This window comes from Pogoniulus pusillus, chromosome 15, assembly GCF_015220805.1.
Source record: "Pogoniulus pusillus isolate bPogPus1 chromosome 15, bPogPus1.pri, whole genome shotgun sequence".
In the NCBI taxonomy this organism is placed as follows: Eukaryota; Metazoa; Chordata; class Aves; order Piciformes; family Lybiidae; genus Pogoniulus; species Pogoniulus pusillus.
The window spans coordinates 12,532,527-12,547,638 of record NC_087278.1 but is presented as its reverse complement, the minus strand read 5'-3'; the positions used below and the strand labels follow the sequence as shown (position 1 = coordinate 12,547,638).

Here is a 15,112-nt window from a genome sequence, read left to right as displayed (position 1 = left end):
TATAGAAAGCACTGTCAGAGGAGCAGTGGCAGTTTGGAAATCACAGTAAAAATTAGTGAGAGAGGAAAAGAGTATCTGTGGGGTGGCTTCAGTTTAAAAGTTAAGCATTTGATCTAGGTTAGTCAGCTAGACTCTATCTATAGTCAACAGGAGCCTCCAGTATGTTGTTTATACCACCTATTTGAAAAAATATCACCCAGCAGGGAGCAAACCACCCTGGGTAGATGCTGATCTCTCTTGGCTAGAGAGGGATACCAGACTTCTGACATAACATTAAACCCATCCCTAAGGAATTAATTACTTCAACATTTCATGTCAGAGGACAGCAATTTTGTCACTTGTTACGTATCGCTCAAGAAGAGCAGGCATGTGTTTAAAATCCAATTTCAGGAAGATACAAATACTTCAGTCCTAGATGCATTCCCTTAACTTCACTACAGATACTCTTCATTTTAAAATGAAGTACGCATCTGAGGTTTCCTGAGCTCACATCCTTATCTCTGGCAGCACATAATTGGTCCTTCTCAGCTGCACAACCACACATCTTCCCCATGCTGCCATACCTACATCACAGAATTGGCTGCCAAAGGCTAAATATTGACTCTGTACAGTTCTGGGTGAGCTGTACAGCTGCTATAGCTCTGCTCTGTGTAACTCCTTCCAATAGGTTACAGTCCAATCAAGAAGCTGACTTCCACTGGCCAACCCTTCAGGCCAAGAATTAAACATACAAAGCTCAGAAAGGCTGATCTGCTTTCTAGAAAAAGGAAAAGGATGCAAGTAGTAACAGAATGGAAAACAATCCCAGAAATGAGGGAAAAAAACCTGCCTCCAGGTTTGTCACCACTATGTGCTACTGCTGGCTGAGGGACTGTAAGAGGACCACAAGATCACCTGCCCTAGGCTCTCACTCTCCAGCAGACGGGATGTACTCACCATGGTGGAGCTTCACTGGCTCTGCTGCAGAAACACTGCTCCTGCCACCACGGGGCCAGAGGGGAAGGCTTTGTTCCCGTGTGACAATTATTGCCTGCTTCCTAAAAATGTTGTCATCTTTTAAATTTCTACAAATGTTTTAACTCAGTAAAAACTATTTAAGGTAAGGATGAGAAGGGCAATTGGTCAAAGGACCACAGTATGCTTAATCTTTTTTCTGTCTGAGTTCCTGTGCGCATTTGAAATAACTTTTGTTCCATTTGCAACCCACATGCTGACACAGCATCCCTCCCTTTTTCTGTTCCCAGACCCTGTTATGAGTTTATTCAATAAAAAGACAGATATTCATCTCTTTTCAAGTACAAGAACATGCTTTTGAATAACTCAATATGTGATACTGTAACAGTATGCCAAGCCAGTCCTTGTTTTAATCAGTCGTATCAACTCTGAGAGCAGAGTTGCCATATACACATCATCACCTTGCGCTTTACCTCACGGGTATGTAAATATATAGGGCTAAATCTGGGCTGCCTCTTCTGCACATAGGGGAAGACATCCTCAGAGACAAAGCTGCTCAACCTGGGTCCCTCTGAAACTCTGGACTCCATACCCTGGGTCTGCCATGCAGCTGTCCTCAGTGCACCAACAGACCTCGTGGCCAGTGCCTTTTAGCACGTACTCAGCCCGAACATCCCAGCTAGAGCTAGGATGTTGCTTGAGTCAGGAAGGAAGGAAGAAGGAGATTTTACTACAGAGTGACACTGTATAAGTATATAAACAAACAAACAAACAGGCAAATCAGGGAGGAATGCCTCTGGCTTCCTGCTCCTTGTTGTAGGACCAGGGAGCAGCTGCCAGAGACAGGAATTAGCAGGCTTCCCAGCTGTGTCCCTGGAAGAAAGAAGTTAGAAGGGGAAGACAGGATGAGGAAACAGGAATGATTAACCAGCGACCAGACTGACAGGAAAGTGTGCAGAGGTGGCTATGAAGTGGATGCTGGGATTCAGGAGAAACAGAAGCAATGACAGAACCGGCAAGATTAACTGGTAGGTAGGGGAAGACCAAAGGACTAGAGCAGGTAAGACTGATTTTATGAAGTTCAGGGAAAATAAAGCATACAGAGACTGGTTTAGGGAGTGGGGATATAAATGCATATCGAAGGGGATCAAGGAGATGAGGTGATCATGCAACAATTTCCCACCTGCCATCAACACAGCTCTTGACTTACATGGGAAGAAACTCCTCCAGGCAAAAGGTTATGCATCTGTGAACCACTGGTGGTTCAGATTGAAGACAGTGCTCTAAACAGTCTCTTGGGTAAGGAATGGTTTACACTAGGAGTAGGGTTTTGTTTGGTGCTTGATCTCAAGAAACATGAACATCAGGTCTGCAAGAACATAACAGAGCAGTCAGGAAGGAGAGCTGCATTCACTAACCTTCATATATGGTGATGATATGAGGGTGGCTGAGGGATGACATGATCTCAATCTCCCGTCTGATGTGAACCATATCTTGTTCATCCTTAATTTTGTCCTTACGAATGGATTTTATGGCAACCTATAAATTCAAGAAATCAGGCATTATTCTTGGAACTGAATAGATGCATACAATCCATTAAGGAGAGTTCAATACAGATGTTAGATGTTGGCAGAACATGGGATGAAAAAAACAAAGCTTTAAAATACAAAGCTTTAAAGTACAAACCTCCATGCTCCAGCTCTTTCATTTTATAGCAATAAATACACTCATTACTGCAACAGGTGACATGAAGTTTGGGGCTCTTCAGGTCTTAAGATTTCACTAGGGGGGAACACGGCGCCTTTTGGAAGGATCTCTGTGCTTTCTAATTACTCTCCACCTGAGGCAAACGGTAAAACTCCCAAAAGATTGTGATGGATGTACATTTGCCTAGACCTGGTTGCATTTGACAAGTTCAAATAGAAGCTCTGGAGGCAATTTATCTGAAATAAGTTGGAGATCTCTGATGGAACAGAGGCAGGGAACCTGCGGTGCTGATTGCAAATCTGCATTTGTCCATCTTAATACATAAAGGATCACATTAACACAGCTTGCTCTACAGCTCTGTAAAGCAGACAAATTGCTTCAGGAATTATGATTTATCTAAAAATCAGAAGAAATAAGTCTTTGACATTCACATCTAAAGTCGTCCTCATATAAACCCATGGCTTTCAGTTTCTACACAGCACTTATGCAATCACTGCAAAACCATATCCTTCCTGCATCCTTCCTCAATCAGCAACCATTTTTCAAGCACATAGTGTGACTGGGTATCTTTCCAAAAGGCAGGGTGGGAACAGAGGAAGTGATGGCTGAACTTGCAATATAAATTCAGATTTGCAGCAGCCCTTGTGAGTGTGTGCATGTGTGCTGCCTGTGAAAAAAAGCCTTATCTGAACAACGCCATAAATAATCGCAGAGGTCAGCTCATGCCCTGTGAGAAATGCAGAAGCCAACAATGGCGAGAAGCTGGTGGGAGAGGGAAGGTGAGGGCATTGTGCATACAGAATGGCAGCATGGCCTTTATTATACTCAATATTTATTCTGACTTTTTTTTTTTTTTTTTTTTAAAGCCAGAGTTCAAGGAATAAATTACCAGCTCCTTTAAAATCAACAATACATCTTTGAGAACCATCATGGCCCTGCTGAGATGTTGAGGTGCTGGAACATGTCCAGAGAAGGGCAACGAAGCTGGTGAGGGGCCTGGAACACAAACCCTATGAGGAGAGGCTGAGGGAGCTAGGGGTGTTTAACCTGGAGAAGAGGAGGCTCAGGGGGGACCTCATTGCTGTCTACAACTACCTGAAGGGAGGCTGCAGCCAGGTGGGGGTTGGTCTCTTCTCCCAGGCAACCAGCAACAGAACAAGGGGACACAGTCTCAAGTTGTGCTGGGGGAAGTATAGGCTGGATGTTAGGAGGAAGTTGTTGGCAGAGAGAGTGATTGGCATTGGAATGGGCTGCCCAGGGAGGTGGTGGAGTCACCATCCCTGGGGGTGATCAAGAAGAGACTGGATGAGGCACTTAGTGCCATGGTCTAGTTGACTGGCTAGGGCTGGGGGATAGGTTGGACTGGATGATCTTGGAGGTCTCTTCCAACCTGGTTGATTCTATGATTCTATGGGTAAACAAAACTTCTGCCATTCTATGCAGCCCATTACCGTGTCCCTCTCCTGGGAAAATATTTGTACATCTGTGATTTATGTGCTTCAGTAATTGCAAGTGGCATGACTGGTATTGTTTTCTTTGTACTATGTAGCATCAAGGATATTGAAGAAATAAGGGAGAAACTTAGAATACTATATGATTCGAATGTACATAAACAGAAGCTAGTTTAAAGGATCAGGTTTCCTAACACAACTCTGAAAAGCAACACTGTTGAAAAAAAAATTAAGTACATGCCCCATTCCCTCAAATTCTCAAATATTTCAGCACCTGCTTGAAATTAAGCTCATGATCAAGAGCTACCCTACTTTAAGACAGCAGAACAGAGAAATAAAACTCAGAGGACACCGTGATGTGCATGTTAAAACCAAGTTAATTCTCTCGCACTTGACCAAACATTTGGGATAAAGATTTTATAGGTAACAGTGTAACTATGATCTTGTCTACATTTCACCTATTTCTAGAAAAGGTAATACAACAGATCTTATTTGAATGAGTGATCAAGAGTATCTCCAAGTAACTCTAGAGATGGAGAAAGTAACTAAAACTAATATTGAGGATGGTTTTTCCCCCCCTTCCCATGATTGCACTGGGACAGACTGCAAATGCAAATACACCCTGTATACAAGAAGGATGTGGGTGGCTCTTGGAGCACCATGTGCATTCCTACAAGAAATAAATATAGACATTTTTTATTAAAAGACAGCCTTGTACTTGGCTCTGAGGAAGAATTTAAGAAGGGCTTCGTTGTCAAATATACAACGGGGAGCAAATTCTTCACCATTGATGGCTGGTAAAGCACTAACAACATGCCAGAGGGTACACCAATCTCCTACTAACTTGACTCTGTGCTTCACAGACAGGACATTTGTTTGTCTACATATAATTACTGCAAATGGCCTCCATGGAATAATTGCATCTATGAAAACATACATTTTTAGACAGAAAGATGCAAATGTGATTGAAAAGTGTGGTGACACTCTTTAAATTCATGTTTAGATTGATCTTCAAATACAAACAGATGTGCTGCCTGGAAACATATTTTTTAACAGGACCAGAGAGTTTACAGTCTCAGAAGCCATGCAGTTTACAGTCTCAGAAGCCATGCTGAAGAGATATTAAGGCACCTAGAAGCCTTCATTTACACAGGCTATACCTAAAAGTTTAACCGAATTTTGAAGATGTTACTCAAGCACTCCTGAAAACATCACTTCCCAGTTGCAGGGGTAGAATTCAGCAGCCCAGTCTGAAGTACCTGGATTTTGTCAGTGACATCCAGACTGCAAGATCTCATCCCAACATGAAGAAACACTGAACACATATCTCAGGTTTTAACATTGAAGACTTTGTCTTCCCTCTCTCAGCTACTTCAGATCACAGTGTCTGGCACTTGCAAACAAGGAAAGACAACAGACAGGTATGAAATATATAATGCCAGTGGAGCCAGGGCAGCTGGCTAAGCATCCATGTGCCCATGCTCAGATCACTCCCTGCAATCCTGACCAACAGCAAATGCTCTGTGGAGGAAGCAATGCCCCTTGGCCAGGGCACAGCATTCCACATCGGAGCAAGGCTTCAGATACCCACACATATTAACAAACCGATATCGTGGTTTTCACAGCATGAAAGTGGGCTCAAAGCAGAATGCAATCATTTATTAATTAAACCTAGGGAAACAAGTAGAGAAAAAGAAGGAAAAACTTCTTTAAGGGTGGCAGAGCATTGGAACAGGCTGCCCAGAGAGGTTGTGGAATCTCCTCCAGAAATACGACCTCCAGAGGTCCCTTGCAACTGCTACCATTCTGTGATTTTGTGAAACAGCACTATTCATCTGCTTTTAGGAGACACTGAAACAAATCTGACATCACTCCTAAAGGAAACAAGGACAGTAGCATCTCTTTGCCTCTCCCTCCAAAACTGTACAACACATCACAGGACTGCCTGGCTTAACAAGCCATCTGATTATTAAAGGCTGATTTCTGATACCCTTCCCCATGTTCAGCTGCTATTTTTCCCCTCAAAAGGTGCCTTGGGGAAGTGAAAGGTTTGAAGGGATCTCAGTAAATACTTTTTACCCCACACTGTCTGCATGGCAGCCTGCACAAACTCAAAGCAAATAGGCTCCATATTTAAGAGGCTAACAGAAGTTCATAGCCTGGTGACCTGGTCTAAAAGGCTGGGCAATCAGTCAGTGGCAACATCCCAAAGCAGGACAGGCAGAGCAGAAGGACAGTGTTTGATCCTTCTAAGAAAAGGATTTTTGCCAGCCAAGTATCTTTCACCTGCATAGGTTCTTGGAAATGTTACAAGCCATGATCACTTTTTAGACATTTATTACATCATACAAATAATTAGCTTTATGTTATGGTATCAGGCTGTAAAACAAATCTCTTCTCCAGGTAGTCTAAACTATCAATAATGGAACTTCATGAAATGTATTTTACTCAAAAATATATTTCTATATTTAGCTCCAGAAAACATATTTTCAAAGTGCAGTTATGCTTTTAAGATTAGACAGAGCCAACTGCATTTTACAAAACCCACTTACAGGACTGCTGCCTGATATGGTACACGATGAATCTGAACAGCTCAAGTGGAATAAGAAATAATCTTAATTGAGTAATACTGTATGAAATGGCTTGGTTGTTCATTTTTAAGTTCTTGTCTTTCTTGCTTGTCTGCTTATTTTCCTTGCTTTCTCTGAAAGCAACATCTCCACTGTGTGCAACATGAACATTCATTAAGGGTCACAGCCTATGAATCAAGATGAGAACAAAGGCAACATGCTTTTTTACATCAGCTACATTAACTACTCCAAATACTCCATCTTAAGATCCTCTGAGAAGGTACTGTTAGTCCCTTTGGTACTCTCGAAACATATCTCTATCATATGGTATCAATATATTTTGCTGATTTTAAAACTTAGATAATGTAATTAACTTATTTTTAGTAACTCCACTAGTAGAGGAATTAGGTTTTTTTTCCTAGATTCTCGTCTTAATGAGAAATTCAGATAACTCCAAGACCTTGCACTCAGAATAATGCAGCACCCCAACAAAACAGTCAAGCACACCCAAAGCCCCTGCAGACACAGTATCCAATATGGCAAAACACTTTAGCACCTGCCTAACTTCACAGGAGCAGGCCATTGGCTGTTGTAGGGCAGTTCACACATGTAAATTTAAACACATGCATAAGCATCAAGGTCACAGTTCAAAACTAGGCTATGTGATGGTCCCTGTGGGGATCAATACTGACTGCATGCCTCAGTAACATCCTTGGTATCTCTTCTGTGTCTTTGAAGGTCCCTTCCAATCCAAACCATTCAGTTCTATGGTCCCACACACAGGGTTAGAAGAGAAGGAAAAAGGAACACAAGAGATGGACTGAAACCACCTCTACTTCACTGCCAGTTCAAGTACTAGTCTCTGCTCAGAAGCAGATAGAAAGAATACCCTCTCCAAAATGTATGATCCAGGGCACAGAAAGCAGAGGGCTGTGGACCTGTGATACTGCCAGCATTTCCCACCAGCTCTGCATGAGTAGAGCTCCCACTCCATTGCTCCTCTGCTTTCCAGAAGTAGATGGGAAAGAGGGCACATAACTTTTGGCTTCTCATTCCTCCACAAGTTTGCTTACAGAGTCTGCTGGGCAGCAAGCATGGAGAAATAAGCCTCTCTCCTCGAAGCTGCAATAAATTACCTGTCTCCATTTGCTGGAAAGAGGATTTATATTGACACTCTGAACTGGTGTAGAGAGATTATTAAGTATTTTCCAACACACTTCATGCTTCTTTGCTTTTGTTTGGTACAAATAACTTGAATTGAACTATAAATACTTCAAAAAGACGACGGTTGCAAGGCTTTGGGTACATTCAGTCCTGTCTGGAAGAGAAATGTTTTTCCTCCTGTCCAAGCTGCTGTGCAGAGCAAAATGAGTGTGGTTGTCTTTTTACAGAGGCAGATCAAGACCATCTTATACAGAAGTCTGAATCAAAGTCTGAATATCTGGCAAAAGATATGGCAGGCAGTAGGTGCCCATTTCCACATCGGATCTCTATGTCTGCTAAGTCACTGCTGGCATCATTTATGGGATGAGCAACAAAGCTGTATTTTCAGCAAAGTGTAAAGCTGTTCCTCTTGATTTCAGTAAGTTGCTTCACGTGTTTGTTTTAATCTAACGAACTTAGGTTTGCCTCATTTCCAGGTGAGATGTGCACATACAAACAAAGGTAGAACCAAGCACAGGGCAGAAAGTCATAGATTTTTAAGTTGGCTAGTGTGGTATCCCAGGCTGACCACCTGAATGCCACAAACCACTGAACCTTCCCAAGCAATTCCTGCATGCAGTACATTCAGTCTTTATTATCTCCCAAAGCTATTTTTAGGACTGTGGTGAGATACGAACAAACTTTTCTCCACCATGGGGGCTGTGACTTTTAAGCTGGTTCCAGCACTTGTGCATACCACCCGCACTCCAGCAAATTCCAACAGGCTTTTGCAATACTATTGTGGAGTGAGGAAAATGACATCAGGACAGGGAGTGCAGTCCCTTGAGAAAGAGAAACCAGATTGCTGCGTCTGAGAGATATGTCAGAAATGTAGCTGAAATAAAATGATTTTAAAATACTTTGTTTGGGTAAAGAGGGAGGGGAGGGTTAAGTACATAAACCTCTCCTTTCCAAAAGCTGTGAACTGAGGCTGTAACCACCCAGCAATGGGAAGTGGGTGAGCCCATCTGGTTTCACAGCTCTGCTTCCTTTCTTTGAGACTCAGAGGTGGGAAGTAAAATGTGCCAAGTGCCAACAGGGGCAGGGAGGTAAAGAATAGGTGAATCAAGCAAAGGGGGGAAGAGAAAGGGAGAGCAGAGGATGTTTGGGGGTGGGGAGAGAAAAGGCACATTGTTCTTTCTCCAGTTCCACTGAGCTGAGCAAGAAAGAATTAAGTCTGGCACTGTATTATGTTTTTTCCAAGGGAGTCTCTGCCTATGGCTCTTGACCCAAACATCACCGACAGAAAAGGAAGAGAAACAAAGCTATGAAATTGGGTGGTCCCTGAGGTTGCTGCAATCCAATGATAAGGTGGGGGGGGGGGGGGGGGGGGGGGGGCGCACTGATAATGCAGTTGCATTGAAATGCATTGAAATGCATTGAAATGGCATTTTCAGAGGCTGCACAAAGAACAGAAAGGAAAGGCAGAGGATGGGCTGAATAGCTGTCTGTCTGGCCTCCAGACCTTCCAGGTGGGAATAAGGAGCCATGGACAAATATCCCTAGAGGGGAGCCAACCATCCAAAGGCTTCTGCAAACATATTCTCACACAGACGTCTTGTTAGCCTCTTCCCACAGGAGTCTATCTTTGCTGTGTCCATTTGCTGAAAAAAACAGCTATCTTGAGATTCCAGTGTCAGGACAAATGTAGCAATAAAGAGCACCATGCAGGACGTGTGGTTCTAAGACCAAGCTTCTGCAAGGTCATAGAAAACACTCCATACATTCACTGAAAAGTTGGACAAAAGACCACTGTGAGTTGAAGCCACATTAGTGCCTGGCATTGTGCATTTTACTAACACATCTCTGAGAGCTCCCTCAGAGAAAGAGCAAGGTTGACACAACGCCTTTGTTTTGGAGATTGCTACTTTTCAGATCCTAAAAGCCAGTTGATCTCCATGGTGACACTGCCTGGGAGACAAGTATGCAAAAAAATCCTTATTAATTATTTATCAACAGCCCAACTCTATTGTTTGATATGTTAGCAAACTACACAGTAAGCAGGGGAGTTGATTGAAGCAGTAACTGGTGCTAGCTGTACCCAGTGCGACCCTACTGATCTAAATCTCAGCGCTTCTGCCCACTACTTCTGTTCCATTCTATGTTTGTGTCATGGATATTACCAAAGGCAAAATGCTGCTGTTGCTGCGAGCCAGCAGCTGCACACATGAAGGCTGAGGATGCATGTGCCATGATGCACCTTTCAAGTTCATTTGCTTTGAAGAGGCAAGGGTATTTTTTACAGCTGCCTTATTCTGTATAGTAAAAGCCTATCGCAAACATCTGTTCCTCCCTGCTTCATTCCCCTCTTCCCAATGCACCACATAAAAAACCTCCAAAACTGATTTACTGACACTCCATCACTGACTGCATGTAGGGAAACTCATGCCAAGGCACTAAGAAGTCCCAAGTCAGTGTGATAAATGTTAAATCAAAATGCTATTTGCATAAGCTGAGGTACAACGTGCCAGTGCCTCTTGGAGAACCAGCGTACGATTACCTTGGGCTTAATTTTCCTCTTCCGCTTCTGCCGGACGCAGTCACTGCTATCATACCATAAATGATGATTTATCAAGTGAAGAGGAATTAGCTAATCACAAACACTGGGCCACTGGGATCATATCTTCTTTCTATTTCCCCCTTTATTCACAGAGAAAAACGCCTGTTGGAACCACGTTTTAATGAGCAGTAAAAGGCACCAGCTGAAGACATTTATGTTGTACGTATACAAAGTGGGTGCCAGGAGGAACACGTACAACACCCTTCCTCCACTTCTTTCCTCACCCTCGCATATGGTGCCTGTTAGCAGGATTTGTGAGTGCATTTCCTGAGTAACTACTGCCCTACTGGAAAACTTACATCCCTTCATTGTTTGATACCTGCTATCTTCAGCTTTGTATATGAAACTTAACATATATATACCATGCACCCTCTGACAAATTCACCTGGCAGACCTTTCCTCATTTAGCGCTGAGAATCTTGGCCTAGAGTCATCTATTCTAGCAGACAGATCTTACACCTCTGTATTAAACATTTTAGGACCTTTTTTACTCCTGGGAATAAAAAAATTTAAAAAAAAGCATTCATCTGGTTTAGCATAGATCTGAATTCCAAAAGTGTTTAAAAAACACAATTTAGCAAACTGGTGATTGATTTATCATAGTGAGGCAGTGAATCTTAAAAACAGTGAGGATAGGGCTGCAGAATTCAGAAATGAACAGTCCACTCATGTCAGAGATCTACCAGAGATCTTCCCAAAATAAAAAGGTTGTCATGCAACATTACTGAAGTCTCAAGTCATAGGACTGCTCAGGTAATCACCGCCCTTAGCAGTAACAGTTTCCCATAGAGCTGCCTCGAATTGCCCCTTCCCTCCTCTTTCAACTGTCCCAACAGCATGTCATGCAAACTTACACTCACTTCAGTCCTCCCTGATCCACGGTTTGCTCTGGTAGCAACAGAGCTGTAAAGGTTCTCTGAAAAGCAGAGATCTGACAAGATGATGTTTGCCACCACAGCCTGCCAGGTCTAGTAGCCCAAGGCTGGTATCATGAGAGAGTCCCTGTCATGTGCAGACTTCTCCTGAAGAAAGTCTTTTTTTCCGAATTCACTTCTAAATGGAACTCCATATCCTTCCAATTATCCAAGGATGCAATATCTAATACTTTAAAATGTTCATAACTCAGCCTCAAAAAAAGAGACTCATGATCTAATTCTGAAGTACTAAAGAGAAAAAAAAATGGCCAAGATGAAGTTTTGAGGCTGTCATGCACAGATCTATAGAAGACTATTTCTTTTCCAAAGTGTAATAACTCACAAATATCACATCCAACTACCTTCAAGCTTTCAAGGGAAGTTCAAGGTTTGGCACATAAGAAATTCTGTCTGGAAAGAAACTGGAGTAGGGGATTTCCCTGAGGCAATGGAGGTTCATAACTGTAATTTAAAATGAAAAAAATGCTTTACAACCTCAACCGTGGATTGCTCCTCCTTAATAGATGTTAACCAGCAGTGAATGCCACATTCACTGAAAAGATGAAAACTGCATTTACAGCTTAACTTCTGGTGAAGTTGCCAAGCAGATGTTTACTTTTGGGTTCCACATTTCCTAAAGCCAAATGCTACAGTGAATTGGGATTTTGCAAAGTCTAACTGCTTGTCTTCCAGGTTACAATGCTGTTGGAACCAAAAAGGGAAAGAGGAAGCGGGGGAGAGGCAGGAGAAAAATTACTTCACTTTTAAGTAGGAAAGAACACAGTAGCATCCGTTTTTATCATGTTTAAATATGGTTAGAATTGTGCAATGATTACTGATCAGCTTCCAAACGCTGCACAGCTCCATCCAGCACATGTGCAAAAGAGAGGAAGTCACTGGAAGTGAATCCTGTGTCAGTCAGACTTCTAACTTCTGCAAGTCTGTGTGCAGAGTGTTTAGCACTAATTAAATTACTGGCAAGTCAGGTTAAAGAGGAGTGAAAGAATTCACAAGTCCCAAGTTTACTGTTCTCAGTGTTACATGGGTATTACAGATTCCCCATCCAAGAAACGGCGGATAGATTTCACATTAATTTTGAAGCTTGATCTCACAGCTACCACAGCTGCTGATGTAATGCAAAATGCTAACCTGGGGCAGCAGAGAGGGACTTTAATTCAGTGTTGTTTTTTCATTGTGAATAAGCAGTGAACCACACTGAAGTAATCCAGCAAAGCAGGAGTGCACATTGTCCAAGGCACCGAATTGGGGATGAAACACAACACCAAGATCCTGGCTGCTTCGTTAGTAAAAGCCCTTTATGACTTTCTTAAGAAGAAAGGTTTAAAGCCTTGCTGCCTGGCTCTAGTTCCAGTTTGAAAATGACACAGTCTTCTGTAATTCCTCCCAGTAATTTAAATTGGAAATGGGGTTACTCACACTCTGCAAACTATTGCAATAACTGTGCTGTTAAATAATTGCTAAATAATGGCAACCTCGGCAGTTACCAGAACCTCTAAAGCGATTTTACACGTTTAGGTGAAAGTTGCTGTATCAGTTCAAGGCTGTAATTCACATTAAACAAGGAAGAGGGCTGGGTGTCATTTAAACTCTTTCTTAGAACCATTTTTTTTCCCCAAGAAACCACCTGACAGCACATTTTCCTTCACTGGCACACTTTGCTTGAGGAAGTTTTGGGTAAATAAATCTAACTCAGCATATTGTCTCTCTTTCTCTGACATTTCTTTGAGTTGAGAGAAGCTTCAGAACCCGTGAGAGTTTACACTTCTTTACAGTGCCTCTTCTGCCACAAATAAAAAGTCACCTGGAATTGTGTCAGTCTTTAATTTTACTGTTCTGGCTCAGCAGTCCTTTGAAGAAAAGAGGAATTGCTCTTTCACCATGAGAAGTACAATACTACAAATAGAACCCAGGAAGAGTCTTGCTTCTTTTGAAGAAATATCAGTACTTTTAGGTACCACAACACTCATTTAAACCCAATACCATACTGCTTGTCCACCTCAAATTCCTCATCAACCCAGTGAAATTTTGAAGCATGCAGAGATTTAAAAGTTGAGTTTATAGAGTTTAGGCTTTTGGATCCATACTGATGAGTAAAGATTCACCGCACAAGGATGGTGGGCCACAGAGATTGTATCACAGAAGGTACACAGATGTGTGTGAACAGCATAGCTGGAAGGGTTAATGACACAGAACTATCAGAAGCACCTATACCTAGTATATTTTTCTAAACTGATCAAAATGAATCAAAATGTAAATGCCACTTTCTGGTGGAAATTCAGTGAACCATGACCCCACATCTTATCTGGAAAAATACTCTTGGAAATTGTATGTATCAAAGACTCACCCAGGTTATGTTGCTCCAGGGCTTGCAGATAATTTTGCTGTATTAAATTTGGTTTTGTGAAAACATTGTTTCAGTACTACATTGCTTTACCTGGACATCGCCTATTTAATGGTTCCTTTTTGGAAGGGCTGTGCTAGAATTTATGACAGAACATGGTGGAAAATTGCTATACAGAGAGGAAAGGAGTTTGCTAACATTTTGTAGATATTCATCTCTGACTTCTGAGAAATATTTACACCCCTGAAGGCAGAGGAACCTTCTGTTGTTCCCTTCTATTTATTGGAAGTAAATTACCAAGGCTACCCTAATGGTTCAGCTGAAACAGTAACATAGGAACACAAATACTCCTGCTCTCTGCAGCCGTTTGGGCTTAGAATTGACAGGAGAGGGTGAGGAATGAATTACACTTTCCTACAATTAAATGGCTGGCAATCAAGTGGTTTTGCAGCCTTAAACACCTAATTCCAGCTTTCTCTGCTAGAAGAGGAGTTCACAACTGCAGGTTGTTTTGGTAAGCAGTCGCAGGGAGAGTTAACTCTGAAGGGGAGAAACAGCACAGCAGGTTTTTTTTCCCCAGATGGAAATGTTTTGGCAAAAATTCACCCAGACTCTGTGATCTCCAGGACTGTTGCCCCCTTTCTTCAACACACACTAACACCTTTTTTGGCGCGTGTTTTGGCTGAGGTCAACTGAGCAACGGAGAGTTAGCACTCAAATTTCTGAGATCCCCTTACCAAAAGCTAAGCTGTTAGGTAGTACAACAGCAGCAGCACAGGCTTCCCACTTCACCCTGCCAGTGACCTTCACACAGACTTGGACATACAACCTTCCTCAGAGTGAGGAGCAATTCCCTCTCACGCTGCTCGGTCCAGAAATTCATCTGAGCAAATACCACAAATCATGTCAGACCAAGCAGGACTATTAAAGCAGTGCTGCACAATGTGAATTGCTGTCCACAAGGGACCAGAGCAAGAAACTGCCTAACCCACTTTGTTTAACTTTTTACTTAAACAATCCTGAAAGAGGAAGCTGCATTGCTACTCTGGAAATCACAACTTTAATCTCATTTGAACCACACAGTCCTCAGTTAGGCTGCAGGAATAATTTAAGAACTGACTCCCAAAGAAGACATTTTTCAACATTTCCTGCAAATAGATCACCTCTGATGCTGTGAAGTAAGAGCAGGCTCATTATTTTAACAGGTTGAAGTTCTTCCAGTAGCCCAAATACACCCTAATGTCAGGCTAATGACATGCATTTCACTAGTTTTGCATTTTCACGTTCCTCAAAGCAACACATTGCAATGCCACTGGAATATCGATCAGTTCCAACTCAATCCCACAAACCATTTGCAGATATTGCATTCATCCCTCACTCGTGCTGCACTG

The 15,112-nt window shown here is 42.3% G+C and overlaps 1 protein-coding gene across 1 annotated transcript in view; it reads right to left on the bottom strand.

Annotated features, from left to right (window-relative positions):
* The window catches only part of NUAK1 (NUAK family kinase 1), a 51,610-nt gene that overhangs the window by 24,238 nt on the left and 12,260 nt on the right, over nucleotides 1–15,112 (bottom strand). The window contains exon 2 of the mRNA XM_064155411.1: nucleotides 2,373–2,493. Within this exon, the coding sequence (XP_064011481.1) occupies nucleotides 2,373–2,493 (121 nt within the window). The remainder of the gene's footprint in view (nucleotides 1–2,372; nucleotides 2,494–15,112) is intronic.